This window comes from Anolis carolinensis, chromosome 3, assembly GCF_035594765.1.
Source record: "Anolis carolinensis isolate JA03-04 chromosome 3, rAnoCar3.1.pri, whole genome shotgun sequence".
NCBI classification, from domain to species: domain Eukaryota; kingdom Metazoa; phylum Chordata; class Lepidosauria; order Squamata; family Dactyloidae; genus Anolis; species Anolis carolinensis.
In genome coordinates, this window is record NC_085843.1 from 33,071,531 (window position 1) to 33,097,923 (window position 26,393).

The 26,393-nt window shown below is 40.1% G+C and overlaps 1 protein-coding gene across 2 annotated transcripts in view; it reads left to right on the forward strand.

Moving 5' to 3' along the window:
• Positions 1–3,959: 3,959 nt before the first annotated feature.
• Positions 3,960–26,393, forward strand: part of b3glct (beta 3-glucosyltransferase) — a 123,949-nt gene continuing 101,515 nt past the window's right edge. Inside the window, exon 1 of one of the 2 annotated variants that reach the window (XM_008107926.2) lies at positions 3,960–4,130. In XM_008107926.2, coding sequence (XP_008106133.2) covers positions 4,070–4,130 — 61 coding nt within the window. In that variant the 5' untranslated portion in view covers positions 3,960–4,069. Of the gene's footprint in view, positions 4,131–4,243; positions 4,454–26,393 lie in introns of those variants that run through there. The other variant, XM_062974700.1, reaches the window with a different exon arrangement.

Consider the following 26,393-nt stretch of genomic DNA (forward strand, 5'->3'; position numbering starts at 1 on the left):
AACCATTGCATAAATAAATAAATAAATAAATAAATAAATAAATATAAAACTAATAAAATAAAGGGATCACAAGCAGCAAAATAATTTTAGGTCAAAAACGGTAACAGCGACCACATTGTAACTTTAATCAGTTCTTCCTTTGTGCATGAGGCAGGGCATTGTGGGCAAGCATACAGATGCAGAGTTGTTTGTTCTGCTCCACTGTTGCACAAGGTGGAGGATTCTTCTAGGTAGTGCCATTTAGCCAGGTTGATCTCCCAACGCCACTTCTGAGCTTGTTCAGAGACTACCATGTTGCTCATTCTTGGTTTGCCCCTGGAAGAAGACTCTTGGGGGGGGGGGGGGTGTCCAGTTGGAATTGCCTGATTTTGCTGCCCACTGGGACATTCTTGTTCTTGCTGGAGGAGTGGTGGTTCTCATGAAACCTTTCCTTGATTTAAGTCTACTGGGAGGAGGCCGATAGCCATACAGTGGGTGGCTTTCAGTGCTCAACCTTATGGATCTTTTAATTATGGCTTTGGCCATAATTAAATTGAGGTTGCTTTTAATTTTATATGTCAGTTTTTATCTACTGTGTTCTGACTGATATATTTTCATATAGTATTGCATATGTTTTGGCACCATTGTGTGTCATTGTGCAAGCCACCCCGAATCCTTATGGGAGATGGAGGTGGGGCATAAATAAATGTTCTCTATTATTATTATTATTATTGACACAACGACATAGTATGACACAGCAAACAAGATAGATATGCTGGATTTTGTATCACAAAATCACAAATCGAACACTTCCCAAGTGTTTAGGACTGTGTGATATATTTTCGGATGATGAGCGCAGATCCCAGCAGGGTGGCCTTTTGCAGCTAGCAGATCGTAATTTTGTCAATGTCTATTGTTTCCAAATGCCGGCTGAGATCTTTTGGCACAGCACCCAGTGTGCTGATCACCACCGGGACCACCTGCACTGGTTTCTGCCAGAGTCTTTGAAGTTCAATCTTGAGGTCCTGATGGTGGCTGAGTTTTTCCTGTTGTTTTTCGTCAATGCGACTGTCACCTGGGATGGCGACATCAATGATCCAAACCTTTGTCTTTTCCACAACCGTGATGTCTGGTGTGTTGTGTTCCAGAACTTTGTCAGTCTGGATTCGGAAGTCACGCAGTATCTTTGCGTGCTCATTTTCCATTATCTTTGCAGGTTTGTGATCTCACCAATTCTTTACTGCTGGGAGGTGGTACTTGAGGCATAAGTTCCAATGAATCATTTGGGCCACATAGTTGTGCCTCTGTTTGTAGTCTGTCTGTGCAATTTTCTTACAGCAGCTGAGGAGATGATCAATGGTTTCGTCGGTTTCCTTGCACAGTCTGCATTTTGTGTCATCAGCTGATTTTTCGATCTTGGCCTTAATTGCATTTGTTCTGATGGCTTGCTCCTGGGCTGCAAGGATCAGGGCTTCTGTCTCCTTCTTCAGGGTCCCATTCGTGAGCCAGAGCCAGGTCTTCTCCTTATCAGCTTTTCCTTCAGTTTTGTCAAGGAACTTTCCATGCAATGTTTTGTTGTGCCAGCTGTCAGCTCTAGTTTGTAGTGTGGTTTTCTTGTACTGATTATTATTATTATTATTATTATTATTATTATTATTATTATTATTATTTCTCTCTCAATTGGCAGCAATTTCCTGTTGCACATCAAGGGGAGGCAATGCCAGCTAGCATGTAAAGTCTATCAACAGGTGTAGGTTTAAGACATCTTGTGATTATTCTACTGTGTCCGATCACAGAGGAAGCCACTGCATTCTGACTATAGTTGACAAGGCCTTGGTCCCCAAATATCAACAGAGCATGCATTAACAGTTCACAGTCAAGCCAATAGTCCAACAGTAATGCAAATAGTAACAGAGTAACACAAGAGAGAATCCAAATCCGAAGTTACTTCAGGTCACTGATATCTTATAGGACAACAGTACTGGGGAATTTTACCAACCTCAATCCAGACTGACAAAGTTCTGGAACACAACACACCAGACATCACAGTTGTGGAAAAGAAAAAGGTTTGGATCATTGATGTCGCCATCCCAGGTGACAGTCGCATTGACGAAAAACAACAGGAAAAACTCAGCCGCTATCAGGACCTCAAGATTGAACTTCAAAGACTCTGGCAGAAACTAGTGCAGGTGGTCCCGGTGGTGATGGGCACACTGGGTGCCGTGCCAAAAGATCTCAGTCGGCATTTGGAAACAATAGACATTGACAAAATCACGATCTGCCAACTGCAAAAGGCCACCCTGCTGGGATCTGCACGCATCATCTGAAAATACATCACACAGTCCTAGACACTTGGAAAGTGTTCGACTTGTGATTTTGTGATACGAAATCCAGCATGTCTACCCTGTTTCCCTGAAAATAAGACATCCCCCAAAAATAAGACCTAGTAGAGGGTTTGCTGAATTGCTAAATATAAGGCCTCCCCCGAAAGTAAGACCTAGCAAGGTTTTTGTTTGGAAGCATTCCCAGCGCCTGCCAAACAAACACCAGAGCATGCAGGATCGGTAAATGTACATACCAGTTGTACATGAAAATAATTGTAGTGCAGTAGAGTCTCACTTATCCAAGCTAAACGGGCCAGCAGAAGCTTGGATAAGCGAATATGTTGGACAATAAGGAGGGATTAAGGAAAAGCCTATTAAACATCAAATTAGGTTATGATTTTACAAATTAAGCACCAAAACATCATGTTATACAACAAATTTGACAGAAAAAGTAGTTCAATACATAGTAATGTTATGTTGTAATTACTGTATTTACCAATTTAGCACCAAAATATCACGATATATTGAAAACATTGACTACAAAAATGGCTTGGATTATCCAGAAGCTTGGATAAGCGAGGCTTGGATAAGTGAGACTCTACTGTAACAAGAAATTCTTGACAGGAGTCACAGTATGTTTGGTTTGGTTATGTTGGTTTGTGATAACAACTACTGTACAGTATATAATAAATGTTCATTTTTTTGTTCAACAATAAATGTGAATTCTTCTTCATGGAAAAATAAGACATCCCCTGAAAATAAGACCTAGCACATCTTTGGGAGCAAAAAATAATATAAGACACTGTCTTATTTTCAGGGAAACACGGTATCTTGTTTGCTGTGTCATACAATAATAATAATAATTTTATTCTTATACCCCGCCCCATCTCCCCAAAGGGACTCGGGGCGGCTTACATGGGGCCAAGCCCGAACAGAACAATATAAAAACAAAACAATAAAACCAATCAATCAGACAATAAAAGCAAGTCATAAAAAACCACATACAAGATAAAGAGTTAAAATCATGGCTTGGGTTCAAAGGATCTAGGCCAAAGTGCTAAAAGTGCAAATATATCATGTCATCAGGGAAGGGTGGCCACTCAGCTATGATGGCTATAAAGTGCCATTATAATACTGGGGAAGGCATACACTGTCAAATGGACAACAGGTCGATCATACAGAGATCAGTCACCAAAAGCCTCTCGGAAGAGCCAAGTCTTCAGGCTCGTCCGAAAGGAGAGGAGGGTAGGGGCCTGCCTAATCTCCCCGGGGAGCGAGTTCCAGAGCCGGGGAGCCACGATGGAGAAGGCCCTTTGACCATCAACTTAGTACTGAAACCGGGCTTGACTTGGATTGGGGCTGCTGGTTTCGCTGCCCACTCTCAACTTTTGACTCTGTTCCTCCTGGGCTTTAGTGGGGACTTTTGTTTTTATTTTGTTTCCAGATTTTATTTTACAGTAGAGTCTCACTTATCCAACATAAACGGGCCGGCAGAACATAGGATAAGCGAAAACGTCCAGAGGGCCAAAGTTTGCCCAAGTCTGCTCTTGAGTCTAAGTGAGCGAGAGATGCGCGAGAGAGCGAGTGTTTATCGAGGGGAGCGCGGCGCCCTTCCTTTCCTCTCCGCCAGGGGGCGGCGCCGCTGCTGCTGCTTCCGTAGCTGCTGTTACTGCTGCTGGGCGGCGAAGGAGCCCGTTCCTGCTGAGGCGGCCGCTTCCTGCTCTCTTCTTTCTGCGGGGAAGGCGAAGAGGAGCAGGGCGGGCGCGATGCTGTCTCCGTCCCCCGCCTGGGCCGCCTTCCTGCTCCTGCTGCCGCTCGGCCCCCCGGGTGAGTAGCCGGGGACATTTTGGGGCCGCTTTCTCCTCAGCGCTTCTCCCTCCTCTCGGCTCTTCCTCGGGCGGGAAATTAAACGCGAGGCTGGGGAGAGGAGAGAACTGCGCGGGGAGCGCCCCCTCCGCTTCCCTTGAAGTTTGTTCGTGGGATATGCATGGCTCGGCTCCCGTTCGCCTCTTCCTTCTTCTTCTTCTTCCGGGAGCCTCTCTGTCTCTCCCCTTTCGTTCTTTTCTATGGGCGCCTCTTGACAAACTCACAGAATCCTTCCTCACAGAGTTGTCCTCATAGGCTTTCATGGCCGGAATCACTGTGTTGCGGTGAGTTTCCCAGCCTGTTATGGGCCATATTTGAGAAGCATTCTCTCCTGACGTTTCGCCTGCATCTGTGGCAGGCATCCTCAAAGGTTGTGAGGTCTGTTGGAAACTAGGCAAGTGTGTTTATATATGTCACTGCAAATCCAGATTGGGGAAAAAGAACTCTTGTCTGCCTGAGGCAAGTGTGGATATTGTAATTATTTATTTATTTATTTCATCATTTCTATCCCGCCTTTTTCACCCAAAGGGACTCAGGGCGGCTTACAAAACTGGCAGAATTCGATGCCAATATACAACAATACAAAAGAATAAAACATAAGCAATTAAAAACAGATTTAAAATAATACAAAAATCTTGAGCCATTCATCCACAAAACCTTGTGCATAAACCTTAGTCCAGACCGAGTCGAAGCCAACGAAACTTATTCTTTGAACGCTTGCTCGCATAGCCAGGTCTTCACTTTCTTTCTAAAACTCAAAATGGATTAATCACCTTGATTAATTAATTAATCACCTTGATTAACATTGGATAGCCTGGCAGCTTCAAAGCCTGGCTTCTTCCTGCCTGGGGGAATCCTTTGTTGGGAGGTGTTACCTGCCTCCAGGGCCATAGCCAGAAATTTGGGGGGGAGGGGTGGTAGAAACTCCCCCCCCCTCCCGATGATTACAAAAAGTTTGATTTTGTTGGCTTATATAATTAAGAATATGTGGGATCCAGTTAGGAATTATTTAGATAATGTATTAAGATGTAGTGTGTAAAAAATTGAGATTTAAGACTGATATTTCAAATGTAATTTCTGGAGTTTATTGTACAAAGAAAAATGTGTCCAAGGGGAAAGGGTGGAAAGTGGGAGTAGGTAAAACAATACAAATAAAATAAAAAGTAATTAAAAAAGCACTCCCAACAGATGGCTACACAGCCTCTGCTTAAAAACCTCAAGAGAAGGAGACTCCGCCACGCTTTTAGGCAGCCTATTCCACTTTCAAATGTTTAGGTGGGATCTCCTTTCCTGCAAATTGAAGAACCCATTCCTCCCAGTTGCAGTCTCCAGGGCAGCAGAAAACAAGCCTGCTCCCTATTCCTTATGACATCTTTTAAAATATGTTTGATTTTTATACCTATTTAATAATATACCTGTATCTAAAAATTCCTCTGGCCAAGAGAAGTAACAAGTGGAAAGGTTTAAGAAGTGTTGCTCTAGTGCAGGAGAAAACAAGCCTGCCCCTTCCTCAAGGTGACATCATTTCAGATATTTAAGCATGACTATCATGTCCCCTCTTGGCTTTCTTTTCGCTCAACTTGGTCCAGAGGTGCTTTCGTAGTATTGAGGCACTCCAACAACAGATGGATTTAATATGTGGTCAGCAGAAGCTTCTTTCCAAGGCTCGGCCCCAGCTTCTTCAGATATTGGGTGCATCAAAATTGTATAATTAATGCAGTTCGACAACACTTTAGCTGCAGTAGCTCAGTGCTGTGGAATCCTGTGGGTTGTGGTTTTACAAGGTCTTTCGCCAGCCACTGCCAATGAGCCACAGGTGCCATGGTATCAGCAGCTAAAGTGGTGTCAGACTGTATTCATTCTACAGTGTAGATCAGGCATGGGCAAACTTTGGTCCTCCAGATGTTTTGGACTTCAGCTTCCACAAAGTTGAAGTCCAAAACACCTGGAGGGCCGAAATTTGCACAACAGATGCACCTGTTGTGAGAAACCCAACAGGTTGCACACTCATTGAGAAGCAGATCCAAATTACACACAAAGAAGCACTCCTGAATAAAGCATGCATGCATTTATAGCATGCAGTTTGTCAAACAAGATAATTTACTTCTACTGAATATATGTGTACATTCAAGCTGCCTGTCAACTTAGGTTGACCCCATGAATTTCATCATGTTTTCTTGGGCAACAGAGTATTCAGAGATGGTTTTGTGAATTTCTTCTACCAAAAAATAGCCTAAAGCACCTGGTATTCATTGATCTCCCAACCAAGGACTAACTAGTGCTAATCCTTCTTAACTCCCAAGATCAGACAGCCTTTGGTGCTTTTTGGCTGTTTAGGCCTTAATACAAATGAATTTACAAGGACATTACTGTACTAGCTGCTGAGGGGCCGGGCTGTGGCGCAGCTGTTGAGCAGCTGCCTTAAATCACTCTGACCATGAGGTCATGAGTTCGAGGCCAGCCCGTGGCGGGGTGAGCACCCGTCAATTAAAAATAAAAAATAGCCCCTGCTCGTTGCTGACCTAGCAACCCGAAAGATAGTTGCATCTATCAAGTAGGAGATAAGGTACCACTAATAAAAGTGGGGAGGCAAGATTAACTAATTTACGACCTGGTATGAGGAAGTGCCGTCAGTGTGGATGATGAAGCAGCTGCTCCCCCTGTGGCCAGAATCGAACATCCCCTCAGAAGAAAGTTAACTTGCCTCTGCGTGTGTGTCTCTCAGTCTCTGTTTGATGTGTTTATGGGCATTGAATGTTTGCCCTATGTGTGTTATAATGTGATCCGCCCTGAGTCCCCTTCGGGGTGAGAAGGGCGGAATATAAATACTGTAAATAAATAAATAAATAAATTCTGTGAATACCATCTTCATTGCTGAGAATATTTCATATTTCCATCTGGTCACATTGAAATTGGCCACAAAATTAGCATTTCTTTGCAGAAGCTTAATGCCTAGCAAGATTTTTACATCTGAGTGTTGCACATGGATTGTTTTAAAGTAATGGTCCTTAAAGCATGCATCTTAGAGCATTATCTTGTGTATGGCTGTGGTATACTATTATTGTGCATTCATTCCTGTAAAAAATAACTCTATAAGCACTGCATGAACTACACAGTCAGTTCTTATTTTTGATGAAAAGTTGCTGAAAAGGATAGGAAAAATCTAACCTAGATTTAAATGTAATTATTGGAGTTTGGTAGTCAATTCAGGCTTATAGGGCGAATAAATGTTTTGAATGTAATTTTAATTGTATACATATTTTTGCTTTTACTGGTAATGGTTTTTAATTTTTGTATTTGCCATGTTTTAAAATTTATTGGATTGTGTCATTTTAATGTACTGTGAGTCCCCATGAGGAGAAAGGCAGGGTAGGAATAAAGTTAATACAAAAATAAAGCTTAGAATGATGACACAGTTTGGAATCAGGAAATACTTTGGTCATTGATGCGGTTAACCTTTCTGAACCATGAGAAGCAGGTCTTATTTTCTGTAGCATCTATATGATCACTCAGCTTCCAAAATACACCCACCTGTCCCTAAAGGTTCTGTTTCATTGCATGTACTAATTAGATCTCAGTAATTTCAGAAGTTTTAGGGCCAATTTTCCATCATAGAACTATAGAGTTGGAAGAGACCTCGTGGACCATCCAGTCTAATCCCTGCCAAGAAGCAGGAAAATCGCATTCAAAACACCCCCGACAGATGGCCATCCAGTTTCTGTTTAAAAGCCTCCAAAGAAGGAGCCTCCACCACACTCCAGGGCAGACTGAAGACTATATCAGCATCTCTTGGCAAAACAGTTGAAAAATATTTTAAACTGATTTTTATTAAAGCGGTTTATAAAATTGGTGGTTTCCGATGCAATTATCTTATTTGTGTGTGTGTGTGTGGGGGGGGGAGTTATATAGAATTCTGAGGTCCACAAAAACAATTCTGTGGTCTGCAAAGTGAGCTTCAGGGATGTTGAACAGTTCTGTGTGGATTAGAGATGGTAAGGTCCAGAAAAACCCAAGAAAAATGGGGGTACAAGGGAAAAACCAGAAACATTGGAAAGAAAGCTGGTTTTTTTCCAGGCCTTCCCAGCTCTAGTACAGATGCAATAGACTTCGTGGCACATCTGTGCTAACCAAGTAACACAGAACGAAAGCAGCATGTTATTTGATTTACACCTTGTTGTTTATTTGTTCAGTCACTTCCAACTCTTTGTGACCTCATGGACCAACCCATGCCAGAGCTTCCTGTCGGCGGTGGCTACCCCCAGCTCCTTCAAGGTCAAGCCAGTCACTTCAAGGATATCATCCATCCACCTTGCCCTTGGTCGGCCCCTCTTCCTTTTTCCTTCCATCTTCCCCAGCATCATTCTCTTCTCCAGGCTTTCCAGTCTTTCATTATGTGGCCAAAGTACTTAATCTTTGCCTCTAATATCCTTCCCTCCAGTGAGCAGCCGGGCTTTATTTCCTGGAGTATGGACTGGTTTGATCTTCTTGCGGTCCAAGGCACTCTCAGAATTGCACCTATAGATTTATACCTATAGGTACATTATGGGGCCTGTTTTGGAGTATCCCCCAGATTTGCTTTTCCCAGTTTAAGGCCTTTTCATGCCATGTGACATTTGGACAGCATATTTTGAGATGTTCTCAATCCATGTTAAGTGGTCAGTTTAGATCTGCCCATAGACAGAAAAGCCTTATTTGCTACCTACGAGGGTTGGATGAAAAGTAATGCATCCACCTTTGTAACTCCTCAACAGATGGCAGTACTGGTATGCGGCAGGTACTGGCTTGTTCAGTAGACTCTCCTCTACAGTTCCATTTGGCGGGAAGCCTTAGCATTGAACGGTTGTGTTGTTAAACTGCAAAGTATGGAACCCTGTGCAGATGGTCGGTCAATGTGACTTAAGCAACGTGCAGTCATTGAATTCTTGACAGCAGAAGGTGTCACCCCAAAGGAGATTCATCAGAGAATGCAAGCTCTTTATGGTGATTGTGTTGGTGTGAGTGCTGTGTGTCGTTGGGTGAGCAAGTTTAAAGATGTTGAGGTAGGAACATCTGACTTGCGTGACAAAGAGTTGGACGTCCTGTGACAGCAACCACCGAGTTTCACAAGCAAAAGGTTGACAAATTGATTCAAGACGATCGTCGTATCACTCAGAGAGAAATTTCAAGCATAACCGGCACTTCACAAGGACATGTGGGTCACATTATTGCTTTCCTTGGCTGTCGGAAGATCTGTGCACAATGGGTACTGTGAGACGCTGGTTGCAGAAACAGAGTGTCGACTTCTTCTGTGATGGCTTCAGAAAACTTGTTAATCGTTGGCAGAAATGTATCCAATTGTCTGGTGATTATGTGGGAAAGTGAATAGTGGTTGTTAAAGAGCACATTCTAAGGATTATTTCTGTGTTTGATTTATTAAAATATTCCCATCCAAACCCAAGTAACGAAGGTGGAGGCATTACTTTTCATTCAAGTCTCGTATATTGCTCCATCATAGGCCTTCAGATAGACTTTAGCCTGTTTCTGGTTGGACTCTGAGTTTTTTGTTGCTATTGTTCTAGTTTCTGTCTCACTTCTTTCATTGTTGCCAGCTTCTTAAGTAAGTGGGGGCTAATTTAGATCCATTTTGTAAAAAAGGACACTAAGGAGTGATTCTGTCCACTGTTGTGGTCTTTTCTTTCTCCTAAAAATCAACCAGAACTTTGATAGGATCCCCTGCTGAGGCAGCAGGAAACTTCCCATCAAGAAGGGTTCCCTCACACCTGCTGAGGGTCTAAGTCATAGCAAATAGAAACCTGGCCAAAAATAAAATTAAAAAATCTGTCACTGACAATGGAACAGTCAAAAGATGCTTCCATATCGCCATCTTCCTATTCCATACATTTTTATTTTTTATTTCTTACATTTGTATCCTGTCTTTCTCACCCTCCCCTTGGGGTGAGGGGGGGGGGCTCACAACCGGAAGTCAGTAGATTCCAAAAACAAACAGTTATAAAACAATTACATGAAAAAACAGATAATTAAAACATCAATTATAAACATTTAAAATTACATTTCCGGTGTCAGATACCATCTGTACATCATCTTACAGAAATTTTTATTTGAAGTCATTACTCAATGCAAATTTCAAGCTCTTTCTGCAGACCCTTTCCCATTGGTCCATTTTTGTTTCCCAACATTTTGTGCCCACTTGACCATACATTCTTTTACCAATTAACTTACCAATTAAGTGGTCATCTCCAGAATCTTGAACAATTTCAAGTTCAGGTTTATCAATTAAAGATCCAAATAAATTTTTGTCTATTTTAAATTGTTCTAAAATTGTCTGTAGGTAAATCATTATGTTAGGAAACCTTCAGACAGTAATTCCTCTTTCAACTGTATTCTAAATTGGTCCTTGTCCAGTATCAACAAGTATTTATAAATCAACCATTTCTCCTTCAGAACAATTTCCTTTCTAAATAAACCATCATGTGGAGAACACGATAAGGACTTCTTTGTGTAAAATTTACACCAATTATAAAAAATACCAATTATACCTATTCCACACTTGTAATAGTGATTTCGTTATGCAGTGATTATTAAAATTAGAATCTGCCTTTATTTGATCATACCATAGATAGGCATGAATCCCAAATTTCAGACATTCTTCTAGTAGCAAACATTCATTTCTCAGGAACAACCAATTCTTCAACCAAGTCAAACAGCATGCATGATAATAGGCTTTAAGAGTAGGAAGATCTAGTCCTCCTCTTTTTGTATTGTCTTTTAATACTTCGAATCTGAAGTATGATATTACATTTATCTTTATAGCCGAAATGTTACCCATAAGAGATAGCTGCAGACCTTACCACCTATGTAAATCTTTTTTAAAACTTCTTTCCAAAATAAGTCATAATTGTCCTTATAGGTTTGAATTTTTAGTAGAACTGTTAATACCCACATGTTTAACTTTTTGTACAGCTTGAAAACCCAGTTTCTTATATAAGGGTTTCTGTTCCATTTTTGTCACGTTCTCGGTCAACATTGTTGTTTTCTCCTTATTAATTTTAAATCCTGATACTCTTCCATATTCTTTCAGGACAGTGTTCAGACCTCTACATGTATTCAAAGGATCCTTTAAAAATCACTAAGTCACCAGCAAAAGCTTTCAACTTATAACTTTGTCCTTTTATCCTTACTCCTTTGATGTCTTTGCTTTTCTTATGGTGTTGTTAAAAACTCCTATAACCAACAGAAACAACAGTGGAGAAAGGAACAGCCTTGTCTAATCCCTTTCTGTGTTTTGTAAGATTTAGTCAGTTCCCCGTTGACCAAAATTTGAGCGCCTCGCTTATTATAAAGCAAGGTACACTATCAAACGTGTTTTGAACAGAAAACTAGGGCTGCATTATTTCATTGTATACTATGGGCCTCATAGTATTTCAGAATGTCCAAAACGAATTTAATGTTATCATTTAGGTGTCTCTTTGGCAGAAACCCTGTTTGATCTTCATGTATCAAGGCCTGTAGGACTTACTTGAACTTCTTAGCCAAAATTGCAGCACAGATCTTACAGTAATTATTTAGCAGAGATGTAGATTTGTAATTTTTAGGGTCTTCAATATCTCATTTTTCTTTAGGAATAAGTGTTATAGTAGCTCGATGCCAAGAATCAGGGATGCTATTATTTAAGGCATTGTTGTTTGGAGTAGTGGTATACACATCTGGTCTTGCAGAACCTTGTAATATAGTGCTGTCAATTCATCTGGATCTGGAGCCTTTCCCATCTTTATCTCTGAGATTGCCTTATCAAGCTCCATTATTGAGACTAGGTCTTCAAGTCTCTTTCTTTGATCTTCATTACGTGTAGAGTAGGTTTTGTTTTCCATATATTTTCCCAGGGAAGCTTTAGATGCATTAGTTTTGTAGAGAGATGAGTAGTAGTTATGGAATCTATATATATAAAAGGGTAATGAAATGTCGGCCTAGGACAAAACAACAAAACTACACATCCTAGAAACACTAAACTTGGCAACACAACCCCTCATCCATGCCTCTATGTTCATACAACAAAAAGAAAAGGAAAATAAAGTTCTAATTAGAGGAAGAGGAATAATTGTTTTATCCAATTGCTGCCAGTTAAAAGGCTAAGCTCCGCCCACTTGGTCTCCTAGCAATCCACGCAACCCAGGGGACAGGCACAGTTAGGCCTCACTTAGGCCTCTTCCCCACTGCCTATAAAATACAGATTATCTGATTTGAACTGGATTATATGGCAGTGTAGACTCAAGGCCCTTCCACACAGCTATATAACCCATTTATAATCTTATATTATCTGCTTTGAACTGGATTATCTTGACTCCACACTACCATATAATCCACTTCAGTGTGCAGTCGGACACAACTGGACTTAATGTCAGAAGAAAACCTTTACCCCTTTCCTTAACTACCACCAATTCCTCAATACTTTATTTCCCATACCACCATACTTCACCACAGCAACGCGTGGCCGGGCACAGCTAGTATTGATATAATCTTGTCTTGGTCCATAATGTCTTATTTTCCAACTCTAATCTTTGATATTTGTTTCCTCTCTCTTTCTTTCCATAACCTATAAGCAAGCCATCAACCTGGTTTATTGGCCAAATCAGAATGCTTCTGTTTAACATATCTAAGTCTCTTTTCAATCTCCGAAATGTAGTCATTGAAAATTGCTTTTGTACTCAGTTTTCTTGTTACATTCATGAACAAACCAACACACTGCAGCTGATACTGTTGCGGCACGATGTTTAGGAAGCTCTGGTCTAGCGTTTGCTTGTCAACATGAGCGGGGGCATATACTAATTTGAACAGACCAGTGGTTATCATGATTATCGAACAAACATGCTTTATCTGGGTATACATGTTGAAGTCTCATAGTATCACAACTCATGGGAACCCTAACACACCCCCTGAGACCACCCTGGCTAACTTATGACTGGAGGCTGTTGAGCAGCAGAGTCAGCAGTACTCCAGTAGAATCTCCAATCTGTCCTGGCCACCCAGCTTTAAATGAACATATTCAGACCCTGGGATTGAATGATAGTCAGGGGGATTTTAGTCTGAAAGATCATTGCAACTCTGTCTCCCCGACCCTGCAGGTCTTGCCAAATGGTCAAAGCTGAATTAAATTAGCCCTCCCTGCCTCATACAGCCAAGTCTCAAATAACTGACTATGTTAATCTGAGATCAAGTCATGAATTGAGGATTGAGATTCATGTGTGTGCCACTCTTAGACGCTAAAATGAAAATCCATAGTATTAGCATGCAGCATTCATTATTTTTCTCTCAAGATATGCCAGACACAGAGCATCCATATACTCGTATTATTAAGCCATGACATTTAAGTTTTTCACCGTGAGCATCATGGTACAATATTGAGTTTAATTCTATAGCAAATCTTATCAGACTAGATCATTGGCTAATGCTATTATATACAGCTGCTGTCAAGAAAATTGATATACAAACTTCACAGCTATTTCACTGATTTATTTTGCTGGTTTACTGCACCTGGCTGCCTCTGTATCAAAGTTCCTGAACCTTCTGGCTTATAATATAAGGCAAACTCATTGTAATCAGATTGGCATGTTCTGAAAGTAGATTTTAAAAAAATGTAATATTGGACAACCAAGTTGACTTTGGTTAAATGATAAATATCAAACAATATACGGTGATTGCTCTTGTAAAAGTCAAAATATCAGATACAGCAAATGGAAAAAGTGAAAAACCTGAGGTTAATACGTTACAATATCAATTAGTACAATTTTATTCCATGCAATGAAGAAAGGAAATTCTCTATATGAATTTTCAGATGTGCCATTTTTATTTATAGAGTTTATATTGTAAGGTGGCTTACAGTATTTGATATTACAATATGTATACAACAAAAACAGTGTGTGATGCAAAAGCTGAAACTAGCTTTAAGCTATTAATCCTATTAAAACATTTCCTTTAAACATTTAAATTGTTTAAAATATCCTATTTGTCATTGATCCATTCCTTTGGGTTCCGCACAAATCTACCATTTGCCAAAATATATGATCCTGTGCTTTTCTTTTCAATTTTGGGCTGAATAGCTTAACTATTGGTTTGTCCCATCGTGTACGAGGTCTGCCCTAGGGCCGCTTGTGGTCTCTTGGTATCCAGTTCGTGAGTCAGCATATCAGTCGGTTGTTTTTTGTTTGTGATATGTCCTGCCCATCTTCTTTTTGCCTTATAGATTTCATTGACCACGTCACGTACCTCGGTTCTTTGACACAGCTCTTTATTGCTGACTTTATCTCTTATTGTCATGCAACACATCCTTCTTTCCATTGCTCTCTGAATCACTGCCAGTTTTTCCTCCTCTGACTTAGTTGTTGCCCATGCTTCAGATGCATATAACATTGCCAGTAAAACTGTAGTGTTGAAGATATCTGCTCTGATCTTCTTTGGCAGCTTATCATCTGTTAGCACTGTCCGGTTTTGGTTAAAAGCCATCCAAGCCGCCTTGCATCTTATTTCCCATTTCCCATTTACCAAATTATTCGACAGTACTTGTCCAAAATATACTTATTTATTTATTTCCTCAATTTCATCACCGTTCATAAAATGCAGCCCTGGACACACTGCTCATTTTTCATCCATTTCGTTTTCTTCAAGTTTATTTCCATTCCTATTGATTTTGAAAGTCATGCTAGTTGTTGGAGATCATGTTGAAAATCTTTCAGATTTTTGGCAAAAAAGACGCAATTGTCTGTGAAGAGGAGATGAGAAAGTCAATTGAAATTCCGACTTTAAATTTTTTTATTTTTTTTTTGGTAGAGGCTTTTCAAAGTCACCGCAAACAGTTTTGGCGATATTGTGTCACTGTGACACATTCCTTTGTTTATTCTAATATGACACACTTCTAACAACAGTTTCATATCCGTTGTGCACCCTGTATTGATTTTTTTTATTATGTTCACATATGCTGGATTTACACCAACTTGGTACAGAGCGTTAAGGATAGCATTTATCTCAACTGAATCTAAGGCCTTTTGGTAATCAACGAAAACAAGACAAACCAGAACTCAATATTCTCTGCTTTTTCCAGTAGCTGTTTGACTGCATGAATATGATCGAGGGTGGAGTAGCCGCGTCTGAAGCCCACTTGTTCTCTGTTGATTTCCACATCTTGACATATTCTTTGTATTAGGATCCTTGTGAACAGTTTATATAGGTGAGAGAGGAGTGTAATAGGACGATAGTTGTTAAGGTCTCCTTTCGTCATTAGAATTATGTTTTCAGACATCCAATCTTTAGGTAAGATAGCACTTCGCAAGTCTTGTGTAAAACATTCTGCAATTACCTTTTGAAGATTATAGCCTCCCGCCTTTAGATGTCCTATTCCTATTCCGTCCTTTCCTGGGAATTTATCTGGCTTCATTTTACTTCTGGCCGCATTTACCTCACTCCATAATACTGTCGGGATTTCTTCCATCACAACACCTGCATTGACTTCAACTACCTGCACTTTGAAATCATATGTTATAGAAGTTTTTGCATATCTGTTTCATTTCCAAACTATTTGTTACGCGCATTCCATTTTCGTTTTTTAGTGCAATTAGTAGCTTTTTCTTCATTTGCAGCTGCTTTCCCACTTTTTAAAGATTTTTCTTGTTTTTCTCTTTTCTTTTTGAAAATATAGAACAGATTAAAGTACAACAAACTATTAAAAAGTCCATTTTGCCACAATCAGTTAAAAGCTCAAATTCTGCCTAAATAAAAATGTCCTGCCTGCCAATTAAAAGAAGGCAAAGAGGAAGACCAAATTAGCTTTTCATTGGATGGAATTCCATAGCCCAGGAACTAGTCTACACTGACTCAATCTGCATTATAATGATAGTGTAGATGGGGCCATAAGGGAAAGCTTCATTAAGAGTGTATTTATAGTAGCTTATAAATATGCTGATTTCATCTGAATGTCCTGTGCAGGCAAGGGTTCTTAAACAGAAAGGTGAGAGCTTACAGCATGTACAGAAGAAGTGACTGCTATACATCAGGGACAGGAAAACACTTATTGCCTGGGGTCAAATTCCAATTTAGGAAGTATCTGGGGAAGATGCATTTTAGCAGTTGACAGGACTAAGAGTAAAATATCAGGGCCAGTTGTAAATATTATGGACATGTTACCACCAAGCAGATAGTTCAAATTATACATGTCTTATCCTAATAAGTGCTAATGCAAAAGCTTTCCATTATCCAAAGCACAGCTTAGTTTTCAGCAAAGGCTACAAAGCACATCTCACTGACATGCAACAGCATTTGTGAGCTCAGTTATCTACAACATCTTATGAAGCTCCTAGAGCTCAGTTTTACACAATAGCTTCTTAGGCTGTGTAGTGTGCCTATCTCAAGGGATTGCTGCAGTAGAACTTTCATCATTGTAGTATAACAATAACACTTCTGTACAGTGATATCGTGTTTTTTTGTGAAGGTGGACATCTTCATAGTGTCTAATATGTAATGATAGAAGGAGAATTGGTCTCCTGTGTCCTCTTGGATGGATCTGCATTATATTATTCTAGAGCTGTGTGTCTGGATTGGAAAAAAAAGTTTTATAAGTTTCATTAATTCAGGTGTATTAGAGAATGCTAGGAAAGCAAATAGTGATGTTGTGTCATTAAATGCTAAGGGGATTGAAAGAGTTATGTGCAAATATAAAAATAATATATGTATTATATAGTAAATAAGAATGTTTAAAACAGTATTAAAATAGATTAATGGCTTGATAATAGCTTACTTGTTTAAAAAGATGTTCAAAAGAGCTTTTCTTTGCTGTTGAAGAATGAGACTTCATAGCAGTGTAGTTTTATGCTGTGAAGATGGTATTTTTAAATGGTATTTTGCTTGTTGAACAGTGAAAGAGTTTTCTCTTTTCATCTCCTAGTGGCACTTCCCATCTAGATTTCCTGCGTTGAATATAGTTTAAACATAAAATTGGAAAAACTCTTACTGAAAATGTGTGACTGAAAATATATGAGCATAAAGTGTTATCAGACAGTGGGTGAAAATTGGTAAGCCTGATCTCTTCTTTTGATTCTTATTCCTGTTTCTGTTATCTGGGGGAACAGACTTCATATGAGTACAAATGGAGAGAGGTTAAAATACAGCATATCTGTAAGTACAGCTTCACTTTACCTCCAGTACGATTTTCTAAAGTAGTAGCAAAATGGCTGCTGGTGTTTTGCTAGTTAGGTAGTATTTTTCCTTGAGAATAGCTATTATATGCTATGCTAGCCAAACCAACTAAGTTTGTCTGTAAGCTGATACAGCTTACATTGCACCTATCATATGAAGGCTAAAACAAGGAGATAACCAAGAGAAACATCAAATTATTGTTTTTCAAGCCTTTACTCTCACGTGTATATAAAAATTCAGGAATAGTTCTAACACTGCTTGGGATCAAACATTGAAAGATCTCCAGGGAAAGGGACATTCAGTGACAATCAATGATGATATTGTCTTCCAGAAGATTATGTATGGTGAATTGAAGGCAGCAGTAAATAGTTTTATTCCTGGATATAATATAGCATTGCAATTGTATCCTTCTAAGGGCTTTTCATAGGTAATTATCCATCTTATGAATAGAACACTGGACTTGATATGCCTCTGGTCAGCTTCAGTATGTCTCTTTTTATGTTCTTAAGATGGTTTTGTAGCCAAAATAACAAGGACTTAGAATCATGACTGTAGGAAGTGCAAGGTTTGCAGACATACAATATCTATAAGAACCCCCTCCCCAAGAAATCTTAAACATACAATACAGTGCAGTGACAACTGCATGTGTTGACTTGCTGCAGAATTTTGTCTCATTTGAGGAAGTGAAAAACTGTGGGATGGAGTGGACTAGCCTGAATTCAAACGTTGGCGGCGGGCCTTTTCGGCAACATCCAGTCTGGGGCGCACATTGCCCAGCTGCATCGGTTCTTCCTCGCTTCCCATGGGGTTTGGGGCTGGCGGTGGAGATTTCCATACTGGTCATGGCTGAATACTGGTAGAAGCGGGGGGTCTCACCCCGGCTCTTCCACTCTGACCTCGGAGCCACTGTTTCTTGTTGGCAAGCAGGACTTCGGCTCGTAGACAATGATTAATGAGTCTCTCAAGAGTCTCTGGGGGATCCACCTTAGAAATTTCTTCCTGCATCTCGAAGTTAAGGCCCTCACGAAACTGCCCTCTGAGGGCGATATCGTTCCAACCGGTGTTCTGAGCCAGCACCCGGAACTCGGCTATGTACCGGGACAACGGCCTGTCCCCTTGAAGGAGTCGTCGGAGTTTATGGCCGGCCGCCTCCTCGTTGTCCTCGATTCCCCAGGTCCTCCTAAGATGGTTTAAGAACCCTTGCGCGGAGCTTAGGTGCGTGGAACCTGCATCATACAGCGCCGTCGCCCAATTAGCCGCTGGTCCATCCAGAAGACTATAAATCCACGCCACTTTGACATCTTCGTGGGGAAATTCAGCTTGGCGGGCTTCTATGTACGCCTGGCACTGGCGACGGAAAACATGAACCTTGGAGGCTTCTCCAGAAAACTTGGTTGGAAGCGCTAGGGCAGGGAGGCGCACTCCACGTTCCTTCAAGCCCAGAATCTCACCCTCCTGTGTTCGGAGAGTATCTCGGATCCAGTCGAATTCTTCCTTGGAAATGATGTAGCTGAGCGGTTGGTCTTCCGCCCCGGTTCCCGTAGACATTCTGGCCTTAGGTTAATTGGTGCTTAGGGTGGCGGAGTCAAGCTGTCAAGACCCAGGCTGCAGAGCACCAATAACCATGCGCAGAGACCAGAATCTATCTAATATCTTTATTAAGGAAATATATAAAGTTAATATAAACAAGTGTAGAATATAGTTCAGAAGTAGACCTTTCAGGAAAGGTCAAATATAGTCCAGGAAAACAATGTCCAATATGAGATATTAAAGTCCAAAGTTGTAATCCAATAACCGAAACACACACTTTGCCAAGCAAAGTGAGGGGAAATGACAAGGTCCCTTAGTCCATGGAGCTTGATGCAAGGCTGGGGAGCAAACTAGATTCTTGGCAAACAAGGCTTGATTCAAGGCAACAAGAAGCGAGGAGCAAGAACAGGGTCCGTGGCGAAATCCGTGGCGAGGTCCGGGGAACAAGGCAGGGCTGGAACGAGAGCAAGGTCCTGGAAACTGGAGTAGCGTAGTCCACACACAATCTACTCCCGAAGCTGACGAATTGACTCCGCAAGGATTCCTTTGCGGCCAAACACCTATATAGGATCTTGTTTTCCCGCCAAGGAACACTTTCTCTGGGGAACAAGAAACGAAACCTAAACTGTGTCCAGATGCATGACTCCTTAAAGTTTCCCAAGGGAAGCAGACTTAATCAGCTAATTGTCTGGCAGCTATCCTGGCGCTCCGGCGAGTCGCCTCTCGAGCGCTTCTATCTTGATTATAATAAACCCGGCGAGAAAATGGGGGAGATTTCTGCTCAAGGCTTGTTTGGCTGTCTTCTTGTGGGCAAACATCTTGCAGGTGCAAGGGCTCCAAAACTGGCAGAAACGGTGGGAAACCCAAGTTTTCCTCTTCATCTGCCACAATAGTACTTGGAACGGGACTACATGGCCCATGAGTCATCACACAGAGGGAGGGAGGAGGAGGAAAAACAGCAGTCAGAAGGCTTGTTGCGCCTTTCGTGGGTGGTCAGCCTCTCCCCTCCCGACATCCCCATCGCGAGACCAGTTGCTCTCGTTGCAACAGTGTAGTACCGGTGAGGTTGCAGACTATATTTTAGTTCTTGGGGACCACTGGTTAGGAACCCCTGTTTTAACAGCTGTTATCATTGAATTCTGATTAAGCTATCTGGGATTGATGGGAATGGGAGTTAAGCAACATCTGGAGAGCCATAACATCCTAGCTCTACTATATACACTTTCAAGAGTGTAGTAGGCTATTGAGCTCCAGGAATTAATTACTACATATATTCATGTATAAGTCAATCTCATATATAGGTTGAGGGCCAAATTATGGATTTTTATACAACTTGTGGATAGGTTGGGAGTAATTCCGTGGAGAGGGGAAAGCATTAATGCCAACCTCAGTGGGCCAACATCCCTGTCCATCACTTCTGCTTCCGTCCCCCACAACGATTCCAAAAGCCCAGAAGCAATGCCATGGCAAAGACGGTAAAGGGTATTGATGCTTCTTTTATGTTCTCCTGGGACAGACTAAGGTCTTGCTTTTCACCCCTCTACGTTTAAAAAAGAGTTAAAGTGCAGTACTCATATTGATCCATGTATAATTTGACCAAGGTTGATTTTGGGGCTTTCTAGACTTGTATGTGGTTATTTGGGGTCCTGAGTAATCTTGTGAAGGGTTATGCTCTTTGTTAAAACACCTTCTCAAACTGTATCATTTCTAGTGATCTGAATATAAATGTGTGTTAAATGTGGGTTGAAGTTTTAAACTTAACAATAATGAAAATGGTGATTTGGAAAGGTGAATAAAAATATACAAAATACACAGCACACAAATTAACATATACGTTATTCATGTGGCCCAGTAGATACTACCTAGAACTAAACAGAGAAGACTTGCATAAAAATGTATGCTGTCAACATGCATCTAAAATTAAGAATAATTGGAGTGTGTTGACTATTTAGTGGAAGAGCTCATAGTAGGTGCCATCACATTAAACTCTGTGCTCTGATTGATTGCTGAGGAATTCCATGTGGTATTACTAGGAAATATTTTCAAGATGATTTCAAAGACTGAATGGGGTCTTTTAAGAGAGAAGGTGGTCTCCCAGGTAACCAGTTGCTTGCTAAAGTGTATAATTTAGGGAATAGAACCATTAAATAAATGCAAAAAGAAAAGAGATGCAGGATGCAATCAATAATAACCATTTGGGCTCAGCTTTATGGATTGAATTATTAGAGGAGAGAGTAAGAGAATAAGGAACAAAAGCGCTAATTCCAGTGGAAGAAGAGTTCCATGTGACTGGGATTGCACTTCCACTTACCTGGGATTACTGTAATTACTGTTGAACTCAGTGGCCCTTACTTAAGAGTAGACATTGTAGACTTCTGTGGAAGAGAGAAAATTATAAATGGTTTCTTATTAGATTTTTTTTCTACAGTGTTGGAATTAAAGTGAATTTAGCCATGTATCCAGGATAGATCTGTAATCCTTGACTTCTTTCAGGGTTCACAAGTATTAATATTTCATGGGCTCTTAACTGCATGAGATATTTAAACGTTATGATGAGATAAGTAGAATGTCTTTAGTCTTTGCTGCATATATAAGTATATATTCTTTATGTGACTTCTCACTTACATGCAAAACTAAAGAATAGTGAACATTATTTTCATGTAAAAATCTTGCAAGTGATTGCAATTTGCTAGGTAAAGCAGCGTTTGTATGATGACCTTGAAAATGCAATTTGCCTATGTAAGATGACTCTTCTATGAAGCTCAGAATGCAATTAAACTTCTCACATCCTGATTCTAAGCATATTTACTGAAAAATAAATCCCATTTATATTAGTGGGACTTTGAAAGTAAGTGTATTTAGAATTGCAGCGCTAAAACTGCTTGAAGAAAATTGATAGTGAATGGGTTTAAAGTATAAAAATAGTAATTAGATGGTAATTGTCATGATATGGAGGCTTTCCAAATAATTTCCTGTGCTTTGTTCCTGTGCCCCTATTATCTAAACTTTGTTTTGTCTTATTTTAAGTATAATTTCTTAAATCTGAGGTGAGCTTCCATTAGGTTATACATATTGAGTAATTCTATTATGTTCTTGAGAGAGCGATATCATTTTTTTTTGTAACTCTGTAGCTTCTCATTTGACTTTAGAACAATGGCCCAATCTTTTTTTTGATTTGTCCAGGAACCACTTTGACCAGGGACCACTTCAGCATTAGTACCAAAAAACAAATCAGTTTTTGGTCAACGTTAGATTCGGTTTGGTTATTTGGGGTGCTGATTCATAAAATTGCATTGGATATACCACATCAGCTCTAGTTTCTGATACAGAACATACAGAAGCTGATGTGGTCTATTGAATACAATTTTCTGAATTAGAACCTCAATTAACCCCAGGAATATCCCTAAAAATCACTTCCAGGTGCCACATGGAACGGCTCCACTCAGGGGAGGAGGAAAGCAGCAGTCAGGAGGCTTCTTGTTGCGCCTTTCGTGCGTAGTCAGCCTCTCCCCTCCCGACATCCTCATTGCCTCAGCACTGTAAGGGGTTTTCACGAGACCAGTTGCTCTCGTTGCAACTATGTAGTAACGGTGAGGACGTGGACCATATATTTTTTTTGGGAACCACTGGTGGTCCATGGACTACAGATTGGGAACCACTGCTTTAGAATAAATGGTTCTGATCTTTGAAGAGATACAAATTCAATTTCCTTGAATTGCCTTGAAAGAAATCTGGAGCATTCCTAAACTTCATGGGAAATAGGGATGCAAACAGACTATGTCTGAGTAGTGCAGCATCCCCTCCCAGTTTTCTGAATAATTTTTCTAAATGATGAAAAACGAGGGTGTAGTTAAGGGGTGAGCAGAATGTAATCCCAAATTGCTCTGTGTCTCTCCAGTGTTCCTTAGAATGTTTTCTCCTAAAATATTAATATTGTGGTCTATGCTCTAATTTGATGGCAAACCACTTAATGCACCATAGTCATTAGACTGTAGAATCATATTGGTCTTTTCATTGACTTTAGCCAATGTGATTGCCAGTTGTTGTTTATTTGTTCAGTCATTTCCGACTCTTCACGACCTCATGGACCAGTTCACACCAGAGCTCCCTGTCGGCTGTCACTATCTCAGCTCCTTCAAGGTCAAGCCAATCACTTCAAGGATACCATCCATCCATCTTGCCCTTGGTCGGCCCCTCTTCCTTTTTCCTTCCATTTTCCCCAGCATCATTATCTTCTCCAAGCCCTCCTGTCTTCTCATTATGCGGCCAAAGTATTTCATCTTTGCCTTTTATATGCTTCCCTCCAGTGAGCAGTCAGGCTTTATTTCCTAGAGCATGGACTGGTTGGATCTTCTTGTGATTGCCAATATTCAATAGTAATCATCATATTAATCTCAATTTAAATACATTTAAGGTTTGTTTATACAGTATATATAATGTAAAATAATATTAATATATAAAATATTTATAGGTAGTAATAATGAAGTATGAATGGGAGGCTGGATAAAATAAAAGTAATTTTATTTGTTAATAATAGGATTTATATATATCAAAAATAACATACACGGAAATGTAGTTATTTTTTATCAGTTTTATGATTTTTAGTGGGGGAAATATGTTAAAACTCTTCCTCTTCACCATGTGTTTCTCAAGCAATTCATGTTTAGTATATATATATATATATATATATATATATATAAATAACTGATTAGTCTAGCTTCTTCTTGGGCTCTGGGGCTTGTATGTATACACTTATTTGCACTTGTGCAGAGTAATTTGAAACCTTCTCGGGCTGGGCAATATATTTTGCTAGTTATCCTATCTCTATAGTACACGTATTTTTGTGTGGTTCCCACTGTGCCCATAGTGTTGTGCCGCCTCCTCCATGGCTGTGTTAATTGGAACTTTCTCAGAAGAGCAATTTCTCTAGTTTACTATATTTAAATATATTTTGTTTTCGTGTCAAAAGCAAGATGAGTAGAGAGGAAGAGTGAGAGTGTAATTTTATGTCTGACAGATCTAGCTTCTGATCTCGGGAAGTTGTCTTACCAGAGTTTTCTAGCCACACTGCTTTTGAGAAAGAATGTTAAAGTATCAGTTTCATTTTTATTGCTTTATTGCTTTATTGCTTTGTCACTTCTTTATCTTTGAAATAACTGTAGTGAGGTTTCAGGAGGTTTTGGGCTTGTTTTCTATCCCAGTGCCTATGTATTCTATCTCACAGAATACGTTTTCTTGTTTAAATTTCTCCTTTCTCAAGAGCCTTTTTAATACTAAAATATTATCCTTCCCTACAATGCAATTTTATCACTTCTTATCTGTAATGGCTGGTGTTTGTACCTGTCTCGAATGTGTGTGTGTGTGGTGGTTTCTTAGCATAATACTGCCACTATTTTGATTTCACTTCCATAGATTTGATTTTGATTTAACCTCAATGTCCTGTTTTGATCTGTTTGCATTTATTGTCTTTCACTAGTGAATATTTTACTTTTTTTTCTTGACTGTTTGACTTTGTGATGTATATTATAGCACATGTGTATTGTAAGTTACAAATGTTATATTATGTATCATATTTTATTTTTACAATTTAAATAATTTTATTTACATTAAAAAACATCATTTACATACAATAATTATATAAAAGTTGGTCAAATGTCCAAATAAAGATTCTTTTGACAATTTTATTTATACATCATTCTTTTAAATGTTGCAAGTGTATTAAACCTTCTATCCATTGGATCACAACTGAAGAAAAAATATATTTCCAGTAATGAAATACCAATCTTTTAGCAGTATTATATTTTATTGTGTGTATCACAACCCTTTAATTTGAAAATGAACACTAATACAATTATTACACTCTGTTAATCAGCCAAGCTGCATAAACTGATTCATGACAGCAAATTGCATAGTGCCACTGGGGATGGAGATGGCAGTGGTTGACACTGCTTAGATGGGCTTGCTTCCCACCAAATTGAAAAGTACTGCTTACCCAGTTGCTAGCAGGAGACATGATATCTTGCAGCAGGATATCCAGTAGATCGCCTTTTGTTTGGAAGCTGCTGTTATTAAGAATTACAGTAATGCACTGCCTGCAAAGGCGGCTTTTGTTAAAGAACAATGCCCCAGAGTTGCACTGGCTTCTGCAGTGGTTGATGTGGGTGAAAAGGTCAACATAGTTTTGGATGTGGATGTATTTACATAACCAGTCTTTGTTTGGGCTCTTTTAATAACTAAAAAAGCCCAGGGCCTAGTGGATTTGTAGTAGCTCTCACTTCTTGAAGGACACTGCCCACATTCTCAGGCTGTACAAATAAAAAAGAATCCATTATTATTGAGCTAACAGGAGCCAAGTTTACACACTGGGACTGTATCAATGAAGGCATCAGAGTTGTAAGAGATCTGAATGATTTCATTTGCAAAGTGCTGTGCAGATTATTCACAGGAGCCTATAAAATCATCTGCATTATCTTCTTCTGGGCCATAATGTAGCAAACCTCTGACCACTCCAAATTGTTCCATTGGATACCTCCTTGCAGCCACAAGGGTACCAGCAGGGAATAATTTGTTTGTTGCTGTGATGACCCATGGGCCTTGTAGTCCTGCTCAGGACATTGTAATTCCTGATGAAGATGAAAACTTGGGTTTTTTACCTTCCCAGTCTGAACTGGATTCCTCTCAGCCAGATCTTTCCCAGGCAGATCTGGGAACCTTGCACCTGCAAGAAAGTTGTCTCCCAGAAGTATGTCAAACAAGCCCAGAGCCTACTTCTCCCGTATTCTTGCGCCGGGAGTTTTGTAAACAACAGAGAAGTTTGGATTCAGCTTCGCGCAGGAGTGCGAGGATTGCAGCTAAGAATGTGGCCAATTAAGACTGCTTCTCGTGAGAATCTTTGGGGAGTCTCACATCTGGTCTCAGAGTTAGCTTTCGGTTCTGATTCCCAGAGAACTGCTTCGGCGGGAAAGCTAGACTCTATTTAGGTGTTTTACCCGCGTAGTAACTTCGCGGAGTCAATTCGTCAGCCTACGGAGCGAGTTGTGTCTGGACAGCGCGCTCCGGTTCAAGCCTCGCTCCTGCTCAAGCCTTGCCTTGCTATCCAGCCTTCGCCTTGCTTCCCAGCCTTTGTTTATCTACGGACTTTGCCTTGTTTCCCAGGATCAATCCTTGCCTTGTTCCACGGATTTATCAAGTTATTCCACGGACCTTGTTCTTGTTCTTAGTTACCTTGTTCCACGTTCAAGCCTTGTTTTAAGTATCAAGTTATTTCCTAGCCTCGCTCAAGTTTCATGGACTAAAGGACCTTGTCATCTCCCCTCACTTTGCTTGGCAAAGTGAGTGTTTCGGTTATTGGATTACAACTTTGGACCTTAATATTTCTTATTGGACATTGCTTTTTTGGACTAATTCTGACCTTTCCTGAAAGGTCTAATTCTGGACTATTTTCTACACTTGTTTTTATTAACCTTATATATTCCTACAATAAAGATATTAGATAGATTCTGGCCTCTGTGTATG